The sequence below is a fragment of the Typopeltis vanoorti genome, chromosome 8 (assembly GCF_054136105.1).
Source record: "Typopeltis vanoorti isolate ZY-2024b chromosome 8, IOZ_Tvanoo_1.0, whole genome shotgun sequence".
Lineage (NCBI taxonomy): Eukaryota > Metazoa > Arthropoda > Arachnida > Uropygi > Thelyphonidae > Typopeltis > Typopeltis vanoorti.
Window position 1 is genome coordinate 20,050,725 of NC_143556.1, and position 21,716 is coordinate 20,072,440.

General features: G+C 35.3%; 1 protein-coding gene across 6 annotated transcripts in view; it reads left to right on the forward strand.

Annotated features, from left to right (window-relative positions):
* The window catches only part of LOC150103803 (exonuclease mut-7 homolog), a 317,319-nt gene that overhangs the window by 82,757 nt on the left and 212,846 nt on the right, over positions 1-21,716 (forward strand). For all 6 annotated transcript variants that reach the window (XM_090396546.1, XM_090396545.1, XM_090396544.1 and 3 more), the window contains one exon: positions 5,452-5,490. In XM_090396546.1, the coding sequence (XP_090252672.1) occupies positions 5,452-5,490 (39 nt within the window). The remainder of the gene's footprint in view (positions 1-5,451; positions 5,491-21,716) is intronic.

Consider the following 21,716-nt stretch of genomic DNA (forward strand, 5'->3'; position numbering starts at 1 on the left):
GGATAATGAAATCTCCTTGGTTGTTAGTCATTATTTGAATTAATGCTTTATGTAATCTTTTAAATGTTCTATGAAGTACCTATTATTTTCAATTGTCTGCAACAATAGAAAAATCAGAACTCCATGGTGGAGCGAAGAAGTTGAAGAGGCAGTGAAGGAAAAGAAGAAAGCATATCAAAAGTTCCTGGCAAAAGACTTTTGTAAGAACATAGAAAATAAATATCAAGAAGGTGGCAAGATATTCTGGAAATTGTGGAAGAATCTTAGAAATGGAGGAAAGAGTGCTATAAAAGGAATTAGAGATGACAGAGGTGACATGAAAACTGGAGAAAAAGATATCCTTGAAGTATGGAGTAATTACTTCAAAAAATTGCTAAATGAAACAAGCAGTGATAGCACAGAGATAAAAAACTCTCAACAGGGATGTAGTCAGGAATATATATGTCTATACTTGAAGTAGAAAAAGCCATCAAAGGCCTGAAATGTGGAAAGGCAGCAGGAGTAGATGACCAGAAATACTCAAGTATGGAGATATAAAAGTCTTGCAGTGGCTACACTGCATAGTTCAAAAGGCTTGGGCAGAGGGACGAATTCTGGATGATTTGAGTAGAGCTCTCATAGTACCCATATATAAAAAGGGAAATAAAACTGAATGTGAGAATTACAGAGATATTTCCCTACTGAGACTTCCTCCTGGTAAGATTTACGCAAGTATACTTGAGAAACAGTTGAGAAGAATTGTGGAAGAAAAGCTTGGTGAAGAACAAGCTGTATTCAGGCCAAATAGAGGCTGTCAGGATCAGATTTTCACTTTACAACAGATAGTTGAATTTTGGGAAAATAACAAAGATCTGTATTTAAGTTTTGTAGATATAACAAGGTGCCAGGAGAAATGCTATTTAAAATGCTACAGTTGTATGGTGTCAATGGGGCATTATTTCATGCAGTACTTAAACTTTATTTGAGTTTAAGTCATCAGTTAGAATTGAAGATTGTTTAATGTTAAATCTAGTGTGAGACAATGATGTACATTATCTCCTCTGTTGTTCATTATCTGTAATTATCTCATTATCTATATAGATCACATTATGGAGGAAAGTGGTATTAAACCTGATATCAAAATTGGAGAAAGCCTCCGTAGCTCAGTCAGTATAGATGAAGCCTTTTGGTCGGTTCGATTTCTGTCAGTGAAGAACCTTTATCTGGTCTCTTTCTACTGAAGATAAGTTAGCCGGTCTCACACAGAGGTAGAGAGATTTTCACCTGGAAACGGAGGTTTTTCGTCTCTCAGAACAGGCAAACCAGCCTGAGAACATGGATCTACAGTCAAAAATACATACTTAAAATCTCTCATTGGAAGGGCTCAGCCAGTCCTAAGGGACGAATCAGGAAAATTGGGGAAATCCCACACAACAATAACATCAAAATTGGAGATGTTAATCTTAGCTGTTTACTTTATGCAGATGATGTTATATTTCTAAATAAATCCGGTACAAGTCTGTAAGATTCTCTGACTAAATTCAATAACTGTTGTCATAGGTTTGGTTGAAAATCCAGTAAAAAGACAAAAACAATGAGAATAGGCAGAAACATTGAAAACATCAACTGTATCCTGAATGGAGAACTTATAGAACAAGTAAAACATTTCAGCTATTTAAGCACAATATGTAGTGAAGATGGTAAAGTATATATGGAAATAGATAACAGAATTAGTAAAGGGTGTGCTTAAGGGTCAAAGCTGTATAATTGAGAGGAGACCTCCACATAGCCTTTAAAGGAATGCAGAGAACCAACCAGAGTTTCTGACCTAATGTCCAATCCTCACCTTCTCGTGGTGCACCCTGTTGAGTATCTACCTGGATACTGAATGAAGGAGAATGAGCTGGCAATTTGGGATTTAGCCGACCAAATTGTATTCTTATTGGCTTAAACCAATATACAAAATGATGGTACAACATGACCAAATTTCATGCCGGCTGGGGTGTCACCTGGTTAAACAAGGCTCCCGTTGTTTTCGCCAGGGCAAACAGCGAAAAGTCAGCTACTGGAACAAATCTGAAAGCACACCGCAACTCAACATCACCAGAGTTAAAGATCGGTACTATCAACATAAGAAGCCTGAATGGCAAAGAAATGTTGCTAGCTGAGGAATTAGATAAGTACCAGATCGACATAATAGGGGTAACTGAAACAAAAAAGACAAAAACTGGTTACATCTTTCTGAGCAATAAATACAAAATGTTATATTCGGGAAATGACAATCAAGGAAAAGAAGGAGTAGGCATAGTATTCAACACTAAATACGAGGCTAATCTTCTTGAATGGCAGGTAGTCTCAAGTAGAGTGATGTGGGCTAATATCAGAATTGGGAATTGGACAATGAGACTTATTTGTGCCTATGGTCCCACAGAAGGTTCTACTAAGGTAGAAGTGGAGGAATTTTTTGAGGCTTTAGAAAAAGCAACTGACACAATGAAAAAGGAAAAGTTGTTCCTTGTTGGGGATCTAAATAGCAGAGTAAGAAATGATTGTCAGACATACAAAAATATTTTGGGAAAATTTGAAGAAAAGAGCAAAGCTAATAATAATGGCAAATACCTGTTGGATTTATGCTCAGGACATGGACTGGTTATTACTAACACCATGTTCCAACATAAAAATGTGCACAAATTCACATGGAGAGAAGAAGCAAGGAATAAGAAAAGTCTCGTTCACTATGTTATTGTTAATAGTGATGTTTTCTCCCTGGCGCAGAACACCAGACTGTTCGGAGGATTCGAAATTGGAAGTGATCACTATTTAGTCTTGATTTAGCTCTTTGCTTTTTGCTGACGATGTTATACTTCTAAATAAATCCACTACAAGTTTGCAAGATTCCCTGACAAAATTGAATAACTTTTGTAATAGATATGGTATGAAGGTCAGCATTAAAAAGACAAAGGCAATGAAAATAGGTAGAATTGTTGAAAATGTCAACTGAGTTTTGAACGGGGAACCTGTGGAACGAGCAAAACATTTCAGCTACTTAGGCACGATTTTTAGTGAAGATGGTAAATTAAATATGGAAATAGACAACAGAATGAATAAAGCTGGTATAGTAGGAAGTCAATTGAATAAATTCATATGGAATAAGAGAGAAATTAGCCAGAACACTAAATTAGCTGTATACAAGACAGTGTTCAAACCAGTTTTAACTTATGGATTTGAAAGCTGGGTCAGAAGTAAAACACTTGACCAAAGACTAGAGACCGCAGATATGAGAGTCCTAAGAAATATCAGAGGTGTGAATAGATGGCATCAGTAGCAATATCATATTAAAAACGAGGATATTAGGAAAGAACTAGACATTGTCAGCATCCCGGAATGTGTTAATCTCAGGTGGTATGGTCACTTAAACAGAATGGGCGAGGAAAGATTAGCAAAACAACTGTTCTCTGCCAGGTTGGTAGGAAAACGACCCAGAGGAAGACCAAGATATAGGTGGATTGATGCGGTACGAAGTGCCTTAGATGATAGAAATATAAGATCTGATAATGTTGGAGTCTTTACAAGTAACAGACTGATTTCGAGGAAAATTGTAGATAGGAAGTTAGTAGTGATGTAAATTTTTCATGTTGTACTATCGTATCCTGTACACCCCTTGAGGGTACATATCAGGAATTTGATGATGATGATGATGAATTAGTAAAGGTGGTATGGTAGGAAGTCAACTGAATAAATTTATATGGAATAAGAAAGAAATTCGTGAAAACGCTAAATTAGTTGTATACATGATGGTGTTCATAGAAATTTTAACGTTTTGATCTGAAAGCTGAGTTAGAATAAAACACTTGATCAACGACTAGAGACCACAGATATGAAAGTCCTGAGAAAGATTAGGGGTGTGAACAGATGGCATCAATGGCAATAACATATTTAAAACTGGGATATTAGAGATGAACTTGACATTGTTAACATCTAGGAATATGTTAGCTGAGTTAATATTAGGTGGTATGGTCACTTGAACAGAATGGGAAAGGAAAGATTAGCAAAATTATTGTTCTCTGTCATTGTTGGCACGAAAAAGACCCACAGGAAGACCAACGTGTAGGTGGGTTGATACAGTAAAAAGAAGAAGACAGAAATATAAGATTTGATAATGTTGGAGTCTTGACACGTAACAGATTGATTTTGAGGAAAATTGTAAATAGAAAGTTAGTAATAATGTAAATTTTTCATGTTGTACTATCATATCCATTACACCCCTTAAAGGTACTTGTTAGGAATTTGATGATGATGATTATTTTTAGTTTCTTCAATTAATTTTTTTGCTTCCTGCTGCTTGTGAATTTGAAGGATTTCTTCCACACAGTGAGTAATATTTTATTATTATCGTTGCTTTATTTCCTGCTTTGTTTTATTCTACAGATTGTCTTCATATGTTTACATCCTCACACTTCTTGGTATTATAATGATTAGTATTTCTGTTAACATTTCTCTCTTTGAGAAAAACTTTAAACTATTACCAGTGATCAGTATCTGCATCATCTGTGTAGGTAGGAATATTATGTATGTGCCTATTGTTTATTGTTACATGGTCTGTTTGTTTTCCATAGCATCTGGAGAGAACTAAAAATAATCACAAGTTTCTTTATGAATATTTCTTCTATGAAGGCATGTACTACTATGAGCCCTTTGGAACTTGCAAAATTGGCCAGATAATCTGTATGACATTATCTGGCCAATACTTGGTCTGCATCTGTTTCATTAAAGTCACCCATAACTAATTCTATACAATGCTCAGGTAAAAAAAAAATTGTATATTCTTTCTAGTTTATCATAAAACTTATCTTTGACATCATCATCCTATCTTCTGTTGGCACATAACCATTGTTAGTTGCAACATCAAATGGATGATGTCTGTTAATTCTTTTTTCTTTGTTTAATTTGTTAAAATAAAATAAAAAAAATTACCAGATCTAATAGAAATAGGAATTAAAATAAATGGAATTGAAATTAACTGGCTATGATCTGCTGATCATATAACTTAACAATAATAACTGGAGCTAAAAGTAATGAAGAAATAAAAAGGAGAGCATAAGATAGGACGCATTGAAGTGCTGCTGCCACCAGCCAATCTTTGAATTAAAGCACCCAAGAAGGAAAAGATGGTTTTTTTTATTCATATTTTTATATTTTATAGAAATCTGAATACATTAGTTAAAGAGAGTGGTATGCAGATGACATTACAGTAATTTATGGAAAATCTGAATACATTTGTTAAATGGAAATAATAATCTGTTGCTAGATTTAAATATCTTCCATCATCTACTCCAACTTTCTCCATTTGTTCAGTACTTGACTATCAAAACAGCATAAAAAGTACTGTTTCACTACTATATAAACTATCATATGTTCGAGGCACGTTTATATTATGACAATATTGATAATACCCAGTTTTGACTTTTTCAGCATAGCATCCCAGAAGAATCTTGGAAGGAAATGACAAGAGTAAGCATTATTTTAATGAAATAAAATAGCACTTAAGTAAATTAGTAATATTAAAATATGATGTTCTTGTAATTTTTTTTTCTGAAAAATTTTGACTTCTAAATAATGTTAATGAGACATTATTATAAACATTATGCCAAAGGTGAAGCTAAACAATATAACATAATTCCTGTCCCCCCCCCTCCCTCTCTCTCTCACACACACATACATACACAGCATATATGTATGTACATAAATCATATATGCATCATGCATGTACATGTGTGCAGAACCATGTACAGAACAGATTTTTTCTCATTCCCTAATTTCCCATGTAGGTTTCACAAGTGAAACTGTAGCATCAATTCTCAAAAAGATAAATTATCATGGAAAAATCTTTAAGTGCCCTATAACAGTATTTTTTATTAATATAATATAATATCAGCCACATGCAAGCACCCACTAATGCCTACCATTAAAAGCAAAGATATCGGCAGTAAAGCCCAATGATGACAGAGAATATGACAATGATGGCATATCTACTGCAGTGTGTGAGTGCGTCCAGCATGCATACTCAGTACATAAAAATTGACTAATCAGCATACAGACTTCTTGGGAACCTGAACCGGTCTTTTTTTCTGTCCACTGTGCTGCCTCCCTTCAGTGAAACAATTCCTAAACATAGAAAAATGCATTGAAAGCTTGGAGCAGTTACTATTGCTACTATTGACCAAACCAAGCTAGAACAGATCCATGGCCAATGCATAAACAAGAAATCACCTATCACGTCAATGGTACACAACTCGATTGAGGCTAAAAACAAATGCCATTATCCTCACCTTCCACACTGAAAGCAATGATATACGGGTACAGCTCAACCTTACCTTTACCCAGCATGTTCAAGGCTGCTGACATTATTCATTATACATGATACATCGACTACAAAAGAGAGATTCTAGTGTGGAAATCAAGTAGCATTAATAGCAAACTTGAAAACCAAAGTACAAGTACTGCATAGGGAATGTGTATGACCCACTTGGTCAACAATAAACCTTTCAGATTCACTTTACAAATATACATGGTCTCTGCTCCAACCTCAACAGTGTCCATTCCACCTCCAGTCTACAAAACCCAACCTTTTTTTCTGACAGAAACCCAAATTTCAGACTCTCCAAGCACTATTCATCTGAACTTCTCCAAATACACACTATTTGACTCCTTTTGGCTCAAGGAGTGACATTTGCCCTGACATACCATGTCAGAGAACATTGAAGGAAGAGAGCAATTTAGAATCTCCTAATCATGATCTACATAAAAATCTCTCTGCCTCACTCTGTCCAATTTATTTGCTGTCTATATCACTCACTCTCCCAATGCCACCAACTACACACTCTTCGATTTCCTCTCTGTGCAAGTCAATATCCTTCAATCCAACTTTCCTAGTAGTGAGATTATTTATCTTCCTTTGCAATTTCAGTGTACACAATGCCAACTAGCTTTCCTTCTCCAACTTTACAGATCAAGCAGGTAGAGATGTTTTAAACATTTATCATCACAAATAACCTTATTCAAATCGTTCACATGCCCACCAGAATACCAGATAATTCCAACCACTTTCCAAACACCCTGACCTCTTCCTCACTAATGATCCCTCCAAATATACTCTGAAGATTGTATCTACTTTGCGTAACTTAGACCACAACCTGGTGCTTATCTCTTCCCCGACTGAGCAACATCCATGCAGCTATTCTCAACCAAGAGTCCTCTGGCATTATAAGAATGTCAGACTGGATTACCTCTGAGATTTCTATGCCTCATTCCCATGGTCAGATGCATGCTTCGCTCTTCCAACCCAAGCATATGCACTGAATACATGACCGAAGTAATCCTCTCTGAAATCCGAGAACATATTCCCCATTCCATTCTAAATTTCCGTCCCCTAAGTAAACCCTGGTTTTCCAAAAGATGCACCAAGGCTGTACAAATGAAGAACCAAACATGCTGCAACTGGTTATCATCAAGAACTCCACCTTCTCTCACTGCATACACCAAAATCCAAACCAGCTGCAAGAAAATCATTAATGCATCAAAAACTGATTTCCAAAGAGCCAAAAGCAGAAAACTTGCATTATACCCAAATGGCAGCCATGCATTCTGGTCTCTGACGAAAGCAGTTGACCATAACTTTTGCCCAACTCCGCTCCCACTGCTAAATCCCCACATGATTCTATTGCATCACCCACAAAAAAAAGCCAATCTCCTGGCATCATACTTTTCTTCAAATGTCTTCACAGATGATTTTGTTAAATTTCGTCAACCATTTCAAACATCCAGCATTCAGTGTTCCCCTGACCTTTCACCAGGAAGTAATCAGAAAAATTCTATCCAAATTAGATACCAAAAATCCCCTGTCTTTGATGGCATTCTTCCAATTGACCTGGAGATATATGCTCCAGAGTGGACTCCCATACTGTATTGCCTGTTTATGTTCTCCTACTCCACTGGCATCTACCCTACACTCTGGAAATTAGTCCATGTCCAACCTATTCCCAAAAAAGGGTGACAAATCCTTACCATCAAACTATTGCCCAATCTCTTTCACCTGAGTCCTCTACATAGTAATGGAGACCATCAACAGCCAACTTCTATGCTATCTTGAAAGTACTTACCTAATAAACAGCTGCCAGTATGGATTTTACCAATACTGTTCAACAGGGGATCTGCTCACCTGTGTTACACACCTCTGGGTAAGCACCATGGAAAATTTTGGTGAATCCTAAGTGGTTGTACTAGACATCCCAAGACTTTTGACCGGGTTTGGCACAAGTGCCTATTAAAGCTTCCATCATTTGGTTTGTCTCTTGACTTCTTCAACTGGGAATGCCAGTTTTCTCACTGGATGCACATTGCACATGATGGGTGACATTTCCCTGTCTTCTAACTATGCAACTAGTGCTGGGGTTCCACAAGGTTTTCTCTCCTCTCACCCATCCTTTTTCTTCTATATATCAATGACCTGCTTCAATTCACCACCAATTCAATACCCACTTTTTTCTGATGACAGTGCACCACATTTGTCCTTCTCACTTATCAAACCTTGCACCAAACAAACCACCATAATTCACAGAGCAAGAGCCTGAATTCTGATCTCCAAACTATTCTTCAATAGGACTTGGATAATCTTGTCAGTTTCAACATCTGCAAAATACAGTTCTGCCTTATTTCCCATAAAAAAGAACCATGTTATCTCAGACTTACCTTTGACAATGCCGAATCTGTAGGCAAGAAGTGATCTCTCTTCTCTTTGACATTAAGACTCTCTTTGCATAAACATATTACAAGTATCTAAAAAATTAGGATTCCTCTTTGGTTCAAGGCATTACTTTACCCTAAAACAGCTATTAATTCTGTACAAATCACAAATCTGTCCATCCATCTAGTACTGCTCATACATCTGGCAAGTCCCCCCCCCCCAAGTGCTACCTAAAAACACTTGACGCAATACAGAAGAGAGCAGTCAGACTGATTAATTGCTCATCTCTTACCAACTCACTCCAACCACTCTCACACGGGCATTTAGTATCTACTCAAGGGGCATCTTCTATAAATATTTTCATAGTAAATGTTCATCAGAATTATCATCAATAATTCCACTCCTCCTCTCTCTCCCCCAAATCCATTGAAATACGTGCAGCTACTACCCAACAAACTCCATACTCATAGAACAAGTTTCTCTTCATCCTTACTGCTATTGTATTCTGGAACAGCCTTCCCTGCCACGTGTTTCCCAAGGAATACAATGTACAGGCCTTCCAATCCAATGTGAACAAGTTCCTCGTTTCCCAGTTCTCTTCCCATACATGGTACTAACGAACTGTAGGTGCAGTATAGATTATGCCCTGCATAATCCATACCGCACCATCTCCCACCTATTACTAATAACATTATTTTTGCCTGTTAAATGTGTGTTCTCTGGCTGATTTGCCTGTATGCAGGATGAAAAAAAAAACTTGCTTGGAGAAAAAACACTACAACCTAAACTCAGGACTTTTCTCGAAGGGAGGGCATATGTGACATTGTTCTTCCAACTGTGCGCTACACAACAGATTTCTCTTGGAAAAATTAGGAGATCTATATTAAGAGATAACTGTAATAATACAGTGAGAGTTGACAGTAAAAAAAATTGAGTAAACACACAAACACATACACTCATATACATAATTGAGTTTTACTGTTTTCCAGTCAGGACATCATTTCTATTGTTTCTAACCATTCAGTTATATGAAACCTTGTTCAGTCATGTTGAAACCTGGATCAGGGAGCATAAACCAGAAATAATATTCCAACATTGCAGAAAGCTTTCAAGTTTGTATTTCAGTATAACGGTGGTTATTGAAAAATAAATGAACATTTCTTTCTGTCATTGAGAATAACTTGGAATTCTCATTGTTATACTAATATGCACTTAGCATTATGTAAGTTTACTGCCTATGTTCTCTCACTTTATCCCTTTTGTAGATGGATAAACTAAGTTTATAGAGTGAAAATCCAGTCATTATGCGACCAACAAACCTCAGTTTCAATAGACAACCCCTATGAACAGTCTTATCATTCAATGAGATATTACTGTAATTCCACGTATATCCACATATGTGAATTTAAACATATAGTTCAACATATTATTATTCCTATTATTATTATTATTATTATTCCTGACACCTCCAAGGAGTCTGAAGACTCATCATGGGAGGACACCTACAACTTTCTCAACCACTACCGAACATCTACTACGAATCATCTCCATCAACACCATCTACCGCCCACCTCCACCACCAGTACAAGTAGTATTTTTTGTCTATAAATTGTGTGTTCTGAAAGGCCGATTTGTCTGTATGCAGGATGAAAAACCCGAGTTTCTGGGAGAAAAAAACCCTGCTACCTCCGTATGAGATTGGCTAACTCATCTTCAATTGAAAATCGTCCAAATAAAGATTTCTCCCGTCGCGATGAGAATCGTACTTAGGCCTATTCCAATCGAAGGGCGCAATGTATACCGTCGTAATGTACAATATATTCTCACAGAAGCCTTCATATGGCTTGTCACTACCCAATTGATTGCTTCATGATCACTCTTACCAGTTGGAGTAAAATTTGATACCTCATTTGTAGTAACATCCTCTGATGAAATAATTAAATTATCCGTGTGTGCTCTCTGTTACATACCGCCTAAGATAGTATGTAACAGGTAGTATCTCTTAAGAAATTCATTCTCTTCATCCTGATTTGTATTCTTCTTCTTCTTTCTCATCCTTGGGGACTCAATCTGTCAGATGACAAGTTGAGTCCCTATGTACAAATCTTTGCCATCTGGTTCTATCTTTGGTCATCTCTCTGGAGTTTGATAATTGTGACCTTTCCTTCAAGGCCTATAGCCAAGTTTTTTTTGGTCGACCTCTTGATCATCTTCCTCCAATTGAATTCCATTCAAGACTATTTGGTAATCTTTGAAAGGACATACTCCAGAGATGTCCATACCATCTTAATTGTACTTAAGAATTAGAGCTATGATATCTTCTCTATAGTTTAATTCATGTTTGACTTGCTCATTTGTTTTGTGTTCTGACCAGTGAGTCTTATTTTTTGAAGCATTTCATTTCGAATGCTCTGATTTTCTGTATTTCTTTCTGATTAGGTGTCCAAGTCTTGGCTCCATACATTGCTGTAGGTATAATAATAGAGTTTTAGTTTGAGGCTTTTGAAATGCTGCTATTTTTCCATATTTTGTTTAATTTATTCATATTAGATCATCCTTTGTGTAGACTGTATTTTACTATTGTGTTCTTGAGGTTTTGAGTAATGAGACTGCCAAGATATGTAAATTGCTTTACTTGTTCAAGTATGTGATTTTTCCAAGTTTATTGAAATTTTTTCCTTGTCGCTTCCTATTTTCATTGTTTTAGTTTTGCTTAGATTGATTTTCATTTTAAAAGTTTTACATTCTTCATTTAAAATTATTATTGTTCTTTAGATTCTGCAAGAATAATAATATCATCTGCATATGTAATATGGTTGATATTCGTGCCATTTATTTGTAAACCTGGTTTCTTCAGCTATGGATTTGCATATTGCTTTATGGTAGATAATAAATAAATTTGGTGAGAGTGGGCAACCTTGCATGACATCTCCCTTTTTGAGAATTGGTATTGTGATGTCTGGAATTTCACCAGTATATAGTATATGGTTAAAAAGTTCAAGCAGAAAATTGCTAGCTGTTATGTCACCAAATATTTCCAAAGTTCAGTTTTCATTTTTAGGGGTTTGTTTTGGGGTGTTTTTGTTAATTCTTTATAATTTTATATACAGTCTTGCTATCATTCGTTTTATTGGCTTCTTCACACATTTTTGCTTTTTCTTCTAACCAAGCATTCTTAGCAGATCTGTGCATTCTGTCTATTTTGATTTTCAGTCTTTTATAATGTTTCTTATTTTCTCTGTTCAGATTAATATTTTGCAGCTCTTTTTTTTCTTCTTCTTCTAGTCTCCAAAATTTCTGTTTTATTTGCTCTAATTGTTGTACCAAGTGTTTTAATTGCAGTATTTATCATAGCTGCTTTACCTGTTTTCCATGTATTTTCTACATTGTCAAAAGTTATTTTCTTTAACTGAGTTTCTATTGTGTTTCTGTAGTAGTTTTGTTATGTTATTAGTATTGCTTATGGCCTTTGGTTTGCTATTTTTAAATTTCTACTTAATTTTTGCAGCTAGTAATTCATGATCAGTCTAAACTTGCTTTCTTTAGTGTTCTTACATTTTGGATTGAGGATATCCAATTATTTTTGATCAGAATATAATCAGTACAATTTTTAATCATACCTTCTGGAGATGCAGTTGTGTGAGGATCTATGGAAAAATAGTGTTTGATATGATTAGATTATTATTATGTTCACATAATTTCAGCAGTCTTTTGCCTCAGTATAGTTATTCCGGTTTTGTGACCACATATTTATTAAAGAAAACTATTTTTAAAACTAAACAAGTACTAAAAACAACACCTGACAAGTTTCGTTAGTGTGATGACTAACGAAACTTTATCTTCAGAGGTAAAGAGAACTAAAAGTTTAAAGCACAAACTACTAGAAATTACGAAAATTAGTTCATTTGTTGGTATTGTGAACATCTTGACAGTTTGTTAAAAAAGCGAATAACAGATCTATACAACCAATGATGTGTGTTAGCTGGAGACAATGCTATTTGTTGTCGCATTCTGTGGTTCACGTTCACTCTGTTTGAGGTCTGAAATTGGTAAATTTTTAATAAACGATGACCAAACTTGATTTAAAATCAAACCTTGGTTTTTGTTGCATTGTGTAGGAATTTTAATCATATTTGCTGCCTCTTTGAATTTTTTTGTGAAACAATTCTTATCTATATAGGACATGTTTGTTCTGTTGGATTCTGAATGAAGAGAAATTTAAATTATTAATACTCTCCTCAGAATCCAACATAATCCACCATGGCAAAGGCTACATTTGTAAATATTATTTAATGTAAATCACTTGTTTATAATTTAATATTCATATAACTACCTTTAATTTTATCTAATATTTAATTATTTAATCAAGAATATATGTATTAATAGTGGAAAAAACTCTGTGTTAAAATATTATCAAGCTATTTAGCTTATTTCTATGTTAATATAGAATTTATATTTGATAATTTAACTGCGCATTAATTGAAATGTGAATATTCTTTATTTATTCCTATTTGTAGAAGTTTAGCGTTATGCAATACCTCAGTTTTATTATGTTATGTTTTGTTGTCATGGAGACGTATGTAAGTAAGCGAGCACGTTTTTGGAATAGCACGTGGGGAGAAGGTTTATTGAAAAGAGTTTTAGAAAGAAATCATGAGAATAATTTAGGTGGGAAGAATGGATATAAAAAGGAAGAACGCTGGAAATTATTATTATTAAGAGAGAGAGAAAGGAGAGGATTGGCATTAAGTTGGAATCGGAGCATTCGGCATTCGGGAATCACAGTGCGATAATAGTGAGTCGGCAAGTCACTCAAGCAGCTAAATAAAGTCTACTAGTCGAGAGGTGGTTAGCTAATAAGTTGTAGAATAATAATTATAGCTACAGAAGACAGCTGAGTGACTACTAAATAGACTAGCAATACTTGAGTTGAGATTTAATTTCAGGGCCGACCTGTCAAGGACACACAGAATCTTGAAATAAAGCACGGAGTTACTAGAGTAGTAGAGGCTGTAAAGTTGAAGTTTACCGTTATCTGTGTTTAGAATTATAGTGCTTAAATAATTATTTGAATGCAGGAGGAATGAACAACTGTGCATATAAAACCTCAAGTTAAGAATTATTGTGTGTTGCCTTATTTCATGAGTGATCAGTAGTACTTTATGCAACGTTTGTTTATGTGTATTGTGACCGATGATTAATTCAGTTATTGCTTAGAAGAATTTATTTAATGAGTGCTGTTTACTGTTTAAAGTGTTTACAGTTATAAAAAGTGTATATGTATAAGTAGATGAAGATAGAAGATTATTGGTAAGATTATTCCAACCATTAATATTCTTATACAGAAAAGTGTGAGTTTCATCCTAGAATTTCCCTATTCTAACAGTAACTATTGGTGAAAATTAGCTGAGGTGTAAATTTAAAAGTGTTTGTTTATGAGGAAGTGTTACTGCAATTTTTGTCGTATTTGGAACTTAAGGAACTGTGAGAAGACTGTATTATAGAGATAACAGATTTACCATTGTATGAGTTGAATGATTGAATTTACCTGAGAAGTTAAAATGTTTGTGATATCTTAATTACTGATTTGAATTTAAGTGTAAAATTTGTGATTCTAAATTAAATGTTTGTTTTTGTTTATCTAAAGTTGTATTTTGCCTGAATCTCTTTTACTGCACCATTCATGAAATATTCGAACCAAAGCGGGTAAGTTAAGTAAGTCAAATATACTCGGCCAGTATATATTTTAAGGAGAAATAGTTGAAGGTTGATTTTTCTTCAATTCTTGAACTAATTCAGATATAGAGTGGCTTAGTCTTTAAATATAAATTTTCTCTATATTTGAATTAGAAACCAACTAGCAACTTATTATTTTGTTTAAGAACATCATAGTGACTAACATGTCGGATCCAAAGTATAGATTGAGAAGAAGTAGGACCCAACAAGATTCTGTGTGTCCTTGACAGGTCGGCCCTGAAATTAAATCTCAACTCAAGTATTGCTAGTCTATTTAGTAGTCACTCAGCTGTCTTCCGTAGCTATAATTGTTATTCTACAACTTATTAGCTAACCACCTCTCGACTAGTAGACTTTATTTAGCTGCTTGAGTGACTTGCCGACTCACTATTATCGCACTGTGATTGCCGAATGCTCCCATTCCAACCTAATGCCAATCCTCTCCTCTCTCTCTCTCTCTCTCTCTCTTAATAATAATAATTTCCAGCGTTCTTCCTTTTTATATCCATTCTTCCCGCATAAATTATTCTCGTGATTTCTTTCTAAAACTTTTCAATAAACCTTCTCTCCACATGCTGTTCCAAAAACGTGCTCGCTCACTTACATACGTCTCCATGACAACAAAACAAAACATAATAAAATTGAGGTATTGCATAATGCTAAACTTGTACAAATAGGAATAAATAAAGAATATTCACATTTCAATTAATGCGCAGTTAAATTATCAAATATAAATTCTATATTAACATAGAAATAAGCTAAATAGCTTGATAATATTTTAACACAGAGTTTTTTCCACTATTAATACATATATTCTTGATTAAATAATTAAATATTAGATAAAATTAAAGGTAGTTATATGAATATTAAATTATAAACAAGTGATTTACATTAAATAATATTTACAAATGTAGCCTTTGCCATGGTGGATTATGTTGGATTCTGAGGAGAGTATTAATAATTTAAATTTCTCTTCATTCAGAATCCAACAGTTCTATCCCAGAGTAGAGGTTGGGTGAAATGCCAATCCCGATTTATGTTCTCTCTTATTTTGTACGTTCTTTTGATGTTTGCTCATGCAGATTTCTCCCGATCTCCCCATCTGGCCCACATAACAGATGCCACAGGAACAGTGAATATTATAAACTCCTGGTTTTTTCATTGGGTGATGTGGAGGTTTCAGAGGATGAAGAGATCTTGATATTTTTGCAAGTGGCAGGAAAGTCACATTTATGTTGTATTTGTAGAGAGGTTTGGCTAATTTATCTGTTACATTCTTGATATAAGGAAGGGTGATTGCATTCTGGAAATCTTGTTTATTTACGTTTCTTGTAGGTGCTGTATTGAATTTCTTAATTAACTTAGTATTGAAACCATTCAGTTGTAGGATCTGTGTTAAGTATTGTATTTCTTCTTTCCGATTTTCTTCTGTACTGGGGATGTTGTATGCTTTATAAACCCTTAAGGTTTTTATTAGGCCTATTTTTTGTTTCGGGTGGTGATGTAAAGTAGTATACAGAAATTTTCCTGTGTTTGTTGGTTTTCTATAGATGGAGAACGATAATCTGTTTTTTCTTTCATTTATTTCTATAAGGATGTTAAAATTCTCAATACAGCACCTACAAGAAACGTAAATAAACAAGATTTCAAGAATGCAGTCACCCTTCCATATATCAAGAATGTAACAGATAAATTAGCCAAACTTCTCTACAAATACAACATAAAAGTGACTTTTTTGCCACTTGAAAAAATATCAAGATCTCTTCATCCTATGAAACCTCCACATCACCCAATGAAAAAACCAGGAGTTTATAATATTCACTGTTCCTGTGGCATCTGCTATGTGGGCCAGACGGGGAGATCGGGAGAAATCTGCATTAGCGAACATCAAAAGGACATACAAAATAAGAGAAAACATAAATCGGGATTGACAATTCACACAACCTCTACCAGTCATGATGTACTCTGGGATAGAACAAACATGTCCTACATAGATAAAATTGTTTCACAAGAAAATTCAAAGAGGCAGCAAATATGATTAAAATTCCTACACAATGCAACAAAAACCAAGGTTTGATTTTAAATCAAGTTTGGTCATCGTTTATTAAAAATTTACCAATTTCAGACCTCGGACAGAGTGAGCGTGAACCACAGAACACGGCAACAAATAGCATTGTCTCCAGCTAACATGCATTAACGGTTGTATAGATCTGTTATTCGGTTTTTTAATGAACTGTTTAGATGTTCACAATACCACCAGATGAACTAATTTTTGTAATTTCTAGTAGTTTGTGCTTTAAACTTTTAGTTCTCTTTACCCCTGAAGATGTTAGTCTGACGACTAACGAAACTTGTCAGGTGTTGTTTTTAGTCCTTGTTTAGTTTTAAAAACAGTTTTCTTTAATAAGCATGTGGTCACGAAACCGGAATAACTATATTGAACTTCTTAACCACAGAAACCTTTACAGGAATAGTCTTTTCCCTCTTTTATTTTTCTCGTCCACTCCAAATTTGCTTATCACATCTTTCATGTCTGGTGTGTATCTCCATATACTAGTCACATGCCTTCCTGATGATTCATTTTCCTTTTCTGTTTATAGAAAACCTACACGTGCAGGGAGATATTTATACAATTATACCATCATCCAGTTCAAAAATAAAGTATCCTAAAAACACTAACTCACAGAGCCAGAACTATCTGTTCCAATAGCAGTGCTATTACTACTGAACTAACTTACTTGCATCACACTTTTTTAGCCAATGACTATAATCCTCAAAGAATAGAAAAAATACTAAATGCTCCCTAGAAATATCCTCCATTACTTAATATTCAAGACTACAGAAAAATTGTTACCATCCCATACATTCAGAGCACATCCAAAAAGATATCCTAGAGTTCTTAATTAATATCAGCTGTGCATCATGTTTAAACCATATGTCAAATTGGCAACTCTCATCCATTCATCTAAGGACAAATTCTCTCCTTTATCACATCCAGGAATATATGAAGTGACTTGTACTTGTGACCTGGCTTACTATGGACAGACAGGAAGAACTGTTGACATCCACCTTGGAGGACATAAAATATATATTTGCCACTATTGTTATGGCAAGACAGAACTGGCAGACCATGCCTTGAATATCCCTTCACACAGGATCAGATGGAAGAAAACAAAAGTGCTACAAGTCAGAGAGATTGTTTTTGAAATCAGCAGCAGCTTTAAAACATTCTCCAGACTTCAACAAGCATGGCTTTATCAGTTTATCAAAAATCTAGGAGAGAGAGTCATTTTAGGATCAAATTAATACTTGCTTTTCTTCTCTCTCTTTATCCAACAAGAGATGTTATCTTAGGACTTTGGTTCCTTATGTTTTCCATTACATTTTTTAAACTAGTTCTATTGTTAGACCGAATTGTTGCGGTTTCATGTACTGTGACTTCCTTGTGCTCTGAAGATGCTTGATATAATACCAGCAAAATATTAGCAAATAAATGAAATAAATAATAATTATTTTCTTATATTCTGTGTTGTGAATTAATACCATTAAATAAACTGTCATGATCAAAGGTGGACAAGTGAGCAACAAAAATGTGTTTCATGGGTGCAAAGATTTGTGTTGTGAACTGAAGCAATATGTAAGCAAGTGGAATGAATGGTTGATATGATTAAGGTTGGAGAGTGTGGTGGCCATGGTGAAAAGGGCAAAATCAAATTATGAAAAGAGGTTAGCCAAAGTGGCCTAGGGAAATCTGAGAGAATTTATTTGCTGTGTAGCAAATAAAAGGAAGAACAACCATGGAAGAAAACCTTAGTTAGTAGAGATGGTAGAAAAGTATCAGATTTTTCAGTTCAGTAAGGTATATATATTCCAGGCTGGCCAGTTAGCTTTCTGGATACTAGAGAGGAACTGGATAAAAGAAGTAGATGAGTTAGAAATATTAAACAGTTTCACGAGCTTGACTCAAATACAACAATTAGACTGGATGTACATATTGGCATAAGTGCTGAAGGAATGTGCAAAAAAGTTATCAGTGCTCTTGACCTGGTGTGTTTATGATTTCTAATGAATGAATGAAAGAGGACCAAGATGATTCCATTATAAAAAGGTGAAGCTAAGACTGATGCAACAAATTATAGACCATTTAGTGTCTCTGGTGTGGTTATTGAGTTATTGGAAAGGCTGGTCAGGAATCATATCCAAAGGCAGACAGAAACACTGGGATTCTCTGTAGATGCAGCATATCTTTTGTTTAAGATAGGTCTTGCTTGGCAATCTGCAGAGCTGGATAAGGGGAATGGATTAAATTAAAATTGAAAAGAAATTATATTGTTTTATCCTTTACCCAAGTGTAAGCCCAAGGAAAAGGCATACAAGAATTGAAGAAAAAAACATGCCTCTTGGTCTTGTTTTTTTTTTTTTTCCTTCAACTTTTACTTGGACAACCAAGACAAATCATCTCCTGCACCATTGTAAACTATCCACTGCATTCCTCCTCAGAACTTTTTCCAAAAAGACATCAGGAGAACCCTGATTAATTTGATACCAATAAGGCTCCTGGTATGCCCAGAATTAACACCTATCCTGTCTTGCCTATATAAGCTATCATATTCAACTGGCATCTATTCAACAACATGGAAGCAAGCCTTCATTCAGTCTGCACCTAAAAAGCTAGACAAAATTCTGTGATCTAACTATTGTTGTATTGCCCTCAACCCAGTACTTTCAAAAAGATTTGAAGAAAGCTATGTTATTGTTACTCTCGATATTTCAAAGGCATTTGATTATGTCTGGTATTGAGGCCTCCTGAATAAACTTCCATCTTATGGCAGGTCATAAGATGGTGTTCCTCATTAGTCATTCACTGTATGTCATGGTGTATGGCTTCCTCTCATTAGATTTCTCTATCATTGCTTGAGCACCCCAAGTTTCTGTACTCTCACCCAATTTCTTCCTCCTTTACGTCAATGACCTGATTTCAAATTCAATCTTCAGTTTTGCTGATTCTCAAATGAGGAAGAGGATCTTCGATCCTCTTCCTCATTTGAGAATCCCTGTTGAACTCAGTGATATAAGCCTCAAGATCTTCCATAACCAGTGACTGAAATACTGATCTCCTTAACATCCTGAAATAGAGTGTAGACAACTTAATTTCAGTGCCATAAAAACTTAGGCATGCCTTATTATCCACAAGAAAGATCCTACTTCACTCCCACTTACTTTTGATAATGTTCCAATATCCTTTCAAGATCAGCTTTCTCTTCTTGGACTGACTGTCACATCCAGTTAACCTGGCACAAACATATTAGCCTCCTCAATTTCAAAAAAAATTGGTGTTCTTTTCCATTCAAAACATTACTTCCTTTCTGCATAGCTCCTAACACTTTATAGTCTCAGATCCGACCAACCTTGGAATATTATTCCCACATTTTGAGTGGTGCACCCAAATCCTCCCTAAGAATTCTTGATACACAGAAGAGGGCAATCTGTTTAATAGATGATCCTTCCTTCACAGACTCTCATCAATCACTTTCTCATAGGTGCTCTGTTTCTGCACTGTGCCTTTTCTGTAGATACTTTCATATGCATTCCTCCACTTTCTTCTAATGATGTAAGAACTAGAGCAGCCACTGACTCTTTAAGAAACTTCAGTAGATTTACTTCTTTCTCCATAAACACTTCCCACATGTGACACTATTGTGTTGTGTTATAGATTCTGTATCTTTCATGTATAGGCCATTATCACTCTGTCTACCATTTTCATCCTATATGTTATAGGTATGTTAGAAAAAATAGCCAGAGTTCTCTGCATATATGATCTCCATGCCACTTTCAAACCTATCGTTTAACTAGTGACCATCATACATTCTCCAAAGATCAACTGCATCTTCTTCAACATCCTGGCCAGTTTAGCCTTCTTTGGACAGACTGGGTAGATCTGTTAACATCTATCTGCCTTGAAGAACACAAAATTACATCTTCAGTTATCTGTATGGCAAGTCAAGATTGGCAGACCATGCTATGGACACTCCTTCACTTCTATATTACATAGAAGTTATGGGCCTGAGAGACCATATCAGACTATAACTTCAGAGGTGGTGATGATGATCACCACCTCTGAAGCATTCTCCCAACATCAGAAAGTATGGTTGCATTAATTTACCAAAGAACTGAGAGATTATCATTTTGTTGAGACCTGACTTCTCTAAATTAACTTTATGGTTATCCCATGGAGGGCACGTGTAAGGACATATAGTTTTGTTTTCAGTTACAATTACTTAGTTCAGTGCATCTGTCACAGTTGTACTCTGATGATGCTGGGGAAGAAACAGCAAAATATTAGTGAGTTCATTAAATGTTTTTTCCTCTATTGGTGTTGTTTATATCATGGGGCATTAGTATGAATCATTTATGTTCATACTAATGAACATAAATGATTCATATATTCATATTCATAAATAACTTAATAATGGTCTTCCACAAGGGTCAGTATTGGCACCCTTACTTTATAACCTATACACATGTGACTTGCCTGCTACCATCTCACGCAAGTTCTGTTATGCTGATCACACTGTAATTGCCATTCGACACAAAAACATGAGTCAGGCTGAAGACGTACTTACAAAAGATCTGAAAACTATAGGTGAATATTATAAAAAATGGAGGCTCCGGCTCAATCCAGACAAAACAGAAGTATCAAGCTTTCACCTTAATAATCACATGGCAGATGTCACTTTACATATCTTCTTTGAAGGATGTTTACTACGACACAATAAGTTTCCAAAGTACTTGGCATTACCCTGGACCGCACGCTCTCTTACAAGCAACACCTAACAAACGTTTCTGCTAAGTTAAGAACCCGTAACAACATAATACAAAAACTAATAGGCACGACATGGGGAGCAACAGCCGATAATCTGCGGATTACTGCTCTTGGTCTAATTTTCTCTGTTGCCAAATATTGCTCACCAGTGTGGCTAAATAGTACACATGTTAAACTTGTTGATAGCCAACTAAATAATACAATGAGACTGATTTCTGGCACAATTAAATCAACGCCCACACACTGGCTTCCAGCTCTTAGTAACATTGTTCCACCGAATCTGCGCAGGACTAAGGCTCTCTTACATGAGTATAAGAAAATCTTGGAGAACACAGCCCTACCAATACATTTAGATCTCCCAGACTTAAGTGTGCGACGATTGAGATCAAGACATCCACCACTACAATTAGTCCAACTACTACTACATTCTAACTT